This window comes from Pectinophora gossypiella, chromosome 4, assembly GCF_024362695.1.
Source record: "Pectinophora gossypiella chromosome 4, ilPecGoss1.1, whole genome shotgun sequence".
Taxonomy (NCBI): domain Eukaryota; kingdom Metazoa; phylum Arthropoda; class Insecta; order Lepidoptera; family Gelechiidae; genus Pectinophora; species Pectinophora gossypiella.
The window spans coordinates 3,297,013-3,302,551 of NC_065407.1; the positions used below are offsets into that span (position 1 = coordinate 3,297,013).

At 36.2% G+C, this 5,539-nt stretch overlaps 1 protein-coding gene across 1 annotated transcript; it reads right to left on the bottom strand.

Moving 5' to 3' along the window:
• Nucleotides 1-258: 258 nt before the first annotated feature.
• Nucleotides 259-5,194, bottom strand: LOC126366345 (retinal rod rhodopsin-sensitive cGMP 3',5'-cyclic phosphodiesterase subunit delta). The gene is made up of 5 exons (XM_050009465.1): nt 4,956-5,194; nt 4,747-4,778; nt 4,267-4,418; nt 3,520-3,656; nt 259-658 (listed from the first exon to the last, which is right to left on the bottom strand). Exons 1-5 carry the CDS (start codon nt 5,027-5,029, stop codon nt 577-579), a joined length of 477 nt encoding a protein of 158 aa, XP_049865422.1. The 5' UTR covers nt 5,030-5,194; the 3' UTR covers nt 259-576.
• Between the last annotated feature and the right edge of the window lie 345 nt (nt 5,195-5,539).

Consider the following 5,539-nt stretch of genomic DNA (forward strand, 5'->3'; position numbering starts at 1 on the left):
TTTGTAAATAAAATACTTCAGATTTTCATTAAACAAATTGTATTTTTGAACTTAAACTAATAATACTACTCACTAAACATTCTTACAGATAAACTAAATTTGTAAAATAAATAATACAAAATGCGTAACTTGTGCATAATGAGATTTTTAATGTTTCAATAGATATCCTATTTTTATTCACAATAAGATTGACATATTGAAAATTTTAAATGCTTAAGTACATATGAAGAGAAATGCATATTTCAGAGTTAGCCTCGGTTTTTAAAATAGAATTGAAAACAATTTTAAAAAGGAATCGACTTTCGATTTTATACTAAAAATACTTTCCATTTAAAATACATTTTTACTAACAATTGCTCAAAGTCGTATATAATTCAGAATGTCAAATGGAATGGAGTTTAAGGTCACTTAGGAATTTAGGTCTTTGAAGGTAAAGAAATACTTAGTAAAGAAGGTAAGATTACACCCTGTAACTGTGAGGAGGTCAAAGGGTTGGATATGTCCTAAGTATATTACTATAAAATGCCTTAAAATCAGTTAGGTTGACTAGTAAATGCTTGCAGTTGTGTAGGTATTTTAGATATAGAAGAGCCGCACTCGTGAGGTGGTGATCACCAGGTCTCCATCGAAGAACTTGGTCTCGATTACCACATTGCCGCTGGAAAAATGAGAAAAAACAATGTCAATTTGGCGTTACAATTCTCTCTTGTTTTGATGGCGTGTAATATTTTATTAGGTATATGATATTGTATTTTGCGACCTGGGGGTTACAACAAAGAATTATGGCAATTTGACAGCTGCACATATAAAAGTAAGTGCGCAATGCATACAAATGTCAAATAGCAATATTACTTTCTTAGATGAATTTGATGATGAACGTCCGTGTCTTATAAGGAGGTGAAGGAATTGATTTTTAATAGACAACAATGGAGAAAGCTACACGGACAAGAGCGTGGCTCTTAAATTAGTGGTGATGAAATGAATTGCAACTTTGTGGCTTTCCTAGACCCCTTGGACAGCATTTTTTGGCAGCAGCATTAGCAACTTCCGCGTGGCAGAATTGTCACTTTTTGGCGTCACTTATTGTGGATTTGCCGTATGTGGCATAACTAATTGGCCGTACAAATGGGGAACGCTGAGGGCTCTCACCCGGTACAAAATTTCGTGTGCCAAGTATGTCATTCCAATCATGACGTCATCCCACGTACCCTAACACCTGTAATGGAGAAAGCTGAGGAATGCTATTTATACCATCGAAACTAGAATAAATTTCGTACTTCAAGATAATATTCAGGACTAGTTTAATTTACTGCATAGCTGGCGTAGCAGCCGACAGTAGCAAGACGTAGCATAACGTAGACAAATCTGAGAGTAAAGCAATAATAATGTCAAAGTTGGCAATTATTTAGTTTGACATTAAATCGTTTAATTAAGGAATCTATGATGATGATGATGAGCATATACGTAATAACTAAATAGGTGCTTTTTAATTATACTAAATATTAATGCTTTCTTACTACCTACGCAATATTCACAACATCGGCAGCTATCGGTTAAGTTCTTAGACAATAACTTCATTTGTCAATACTTAGTAACTCAAAGAGTTAAGTACTTAGGTAGTTATGTACTCATTGAAGTCTGGAGCTGACTTGGAGAAAATATGTGTGGGTCAGGATGGCGGGTGTATGGCTATAAATGGTGATGATTTCTATACGAGAGGAATGTACAAGCAATGTACTGAATGTACCTAAAATTAAAAGCAATGTACCTTTTTGGAACAAAAGTTATTTCAAAAAATAAGTGAGCCGCTAACCTGACTGTCAGAATGGCGAGTGTATTCTTAAATCTTAGCACATTACTAACAATTCAAGATTGTTATTAGTATGACAGTAATGTACGAGCAATGTACCTCAACATGTTGAAGATTCATCAATATGCAACAAAAGGTTTCATAGTAATTTGAAAATAAAAATTCTCGAAAATTTCAACGCCTGATTATTTTTATTACCATACACCCGCCATCCTGACCCACACGAAAATATAGCACGTGAGACATTTATGGCTTGGCGCAGGTAGCCTCATTGGCGTCATTTGTTGTTAGAAATAACAAAAAGGATTATTATGACCTAGTTCTATTGCTACTTTTCTTTTAATTTGTATAAGGGTGTCAGTTGACTTCTTTGTATTGGATTAACTAAATGGTCATGTTTTACGAGTACCAGTATAACAACCTATATCTTGTCGTAAATTCTTTACCTCAAAAGCCGTGGCGGCTTGAGCTTTTTATGTTTTTGTTCGTCTTTGTGATTTCTAAACAATAGTTTAAATTGAACGACTAAGGTGAATCCTACACGACATACAGGCGGTGTTTGTGTGTGGCTCTTAGGGATACACTTCGACACCATCCCCAGCGCGGATGGTGCGCACTGACGTCGAGTGGCATTCGCCTGAGAATTCATGTTTCGTATGAACTCTTACTTTATGTATATATGTATGTTACCGGAAATGTATGAAATCAAGGAATTGTATTAAAAGCCTAGGAAATGTGTACAATTCCAATACTATTTAGGAAATGTATAAAGTAAATTCTTTCGAACGTCGACTAAGGGCGTCGTCTGGGAAGATTATACTTTAGAACTAATGGGCCCAGGGGCCAATAGCGATAAGCGGTGAATGAAAGAAATCACCACGCCGGCGGGGTCGGTACCGGGGTTCTGAACTGAATCATCACTACTACAGATTTCTACTTAATTTTCATCCTGTTAGATAATACACAATAATTGAATTACTATTTCCCACAGTATTAAGCAAGTAGGTAGGTGCTATCTATAACTCTCTTGCTTCACATATGATAAGTAATAATATTATTACACAATATACAAGATAGATTGTGCCGGCGTCGGCTTTATACAATACAATACAATACAAATACACTTTATTGCACCAAAATAAAAAGAAATAATTACAAAAAGTCTCTTAACTAAGTACATGGCAAATGGCGGCCTTATCGCTTAAAGCGATTATTATACATAGATCGAAAGAATCTCGCATGGACAGGAGGAGGACCCGGTGATGTAATGATTAACACACTCGTCCCGGCCTGACAAGAGCTGCGGGTTCAAGTCCCGTCCGAGTCAGAATGTTTTTCGATAAAAATTTTCTCTCTGTGAGTTTCCCTAAGCGGTGAAGGAAAACATCCCACATACCCGAGAAATGCGTTTTCGGATGTATGTGACCTAACCTGTATTGGGATGGTTTTCCCTGCGCAGGTAAGAAGGTTAGACACGCATTCGCTTCTGTAACAGAGCGGACCTATCAAATCTTCAGCTTAGGTAAGCGGACCCTGTGAAAAACGGGATATTGCTAGGAAGATGATGATGTGAGTTTCTCTAAGCATGGGTAAGCGCTATAAAATTAAAAACTCAATCACATAAAATTTATAATTTTTGTCTGTTTAAAATACTGTGGGTTATTATCGGTAACAATAGTTTCTAGTGTATACATATAAGTGGTACCTACTTGAGTACGTTGGCTGGCATCATCTGTGATTCAGGAGCGGATTCAATGACTGACTGCCAGGTGTTTGTGGAGTTAGGGATCACATAGCCAAACTCGAAGAACCATTCTTCTAAGCAGCGTCCTTTGAATAGGACTTTCTGAAAAGATAAACAGAATAACAATTTTAGTAAGTAGATATTCATTGCATGTGTAAAGTTCGTAGATTTGATAGCTCCATCAGAGATCCATCTTTGCACTCCAAATTCTGATGTGTATGCAAATTGTAATTTCGTGGCATGTGGCCCTTTTTGTAAAACCTCTACCAATTTAAGGGAAAAAATACAGAATTTAGGTCAAAAAGTAGGATTTTTTTTAATTTACATCATCATTATGGATTTGTACTACTACATTGTACTCTAAGCCTTAGAGAATGATTTAAAGCTATAAATTAAGAGTGTCACATCTAGATTAAGAATGATCCTGGATGAAATCTTTATTCATTCAGCCGTACAATGTCCACTGCTGGGCATAGGCCTCCCCCAAGGATCTCCACAATCTTTATTAAATGGCTCTAATCCATTATACATTTGCCTAATAGTTCATATCATTTACGTGTTGTAAGTGGATAAGATAAATACCTTTATTTACAATCCGTTCAAACCTGTTTTCCCTTATATATAAAACCCGACCAATAATCCAGGATATTTATCTACCTCCTTAAATATAAAAAAAGAGGTATGTAGATAAAGAAATGCCATCAAAACAAACCTGTTCCAAGCGAAACCGCTCCATCGATTCCACAGAGCTGAAGTTCAACTCTCGGGATACCACACGGCACTTCAAGATCCGCTTCGGCACACGGGCTTCATGCTCTACGTCAGGATTTGACATATCTTCATTGTGCTGCCACAGGATCTTCCCTGTAATACAATTACCCCCAAATTAATGACACTAGAACAATACCAATGTCAAATGTGGCTTCAAGTTGTTATCTGACTTCTTACAGCTTTGTACATCAGGATATTGATCAAATCAAACCTAAAAATACCTTCTTCTTATACTGCATTAAAGTTTCTCTCCTCACACCCACACATAATCTACTAATAGGTACTAATGTTCTGTTGTGTACTAATAATTAACATGTGTTATTCAAAAAATACCACATGCTATTTATAACATTTATAATCTACAGTAAAAAATGCTAGTAATCTATAATAATAGATATAAAACAAATATGAATGTACTCACCAGTGTCAGCGTCGCGCAGATTCATCCAATTCCTGTTTTTGTAAAGGTCAAGGAAATTATAGGAACAAAATGGACATATTATAATTAAATATGATTAAAACATTGCAGTTTACACAAACTACATATTTTTACACTTGCTTACTACCTGGTTACACGTGGTAATTAAATATGGTGGTAATATATGATGAGTAAAGTTGTAAAAAGGATACACTTGAAACCCCTTCATAATGTTCTGTACGCGTAGCTGCTGAGCGTCTTCTACGGTCGATATAACTTCTGTCATGGTTTGTGTGCTTCTGTAATGCTTTTCAGATTCTTCAATGGACCGGGACTTGAATTGTGTGCCACAAATTTTTTTGAAAGAAATGGTTTAGAGAATTTTAATTGAAACTAAACATCGTCAACAGACGTCCTGCTTCTGCTTTCTGTTGTAGTGAACTGTCACATTACCGAGTTTTCTGTCAGTGTCAGTCAAACTCATGAGCGGTTATCTTCATACATTATCATTCTCGCATAAAGTCTATGGGCGCGGCTTTTCGGCGGGAGACGGGAACGGGACAGTTGCTTTCTTCATTGAGTAATCTAAATAATTAATACGAAGTGGTGTTTTGTGGTTAATGATCGCATTAAGTTAGTTGGAAGACATTCGCGAGTGTTATTATATTGGAGTATTCAATAAACAAAGTGTATCTGCCTATTTTCGCTTCGTGCCGGGAAGCCGCTTCATAACTCAAAAGTTTATGCGGACTTTTGAGTTAATTCGTTTGGGGTTCGGAGTAGGAGTCTACTCCGA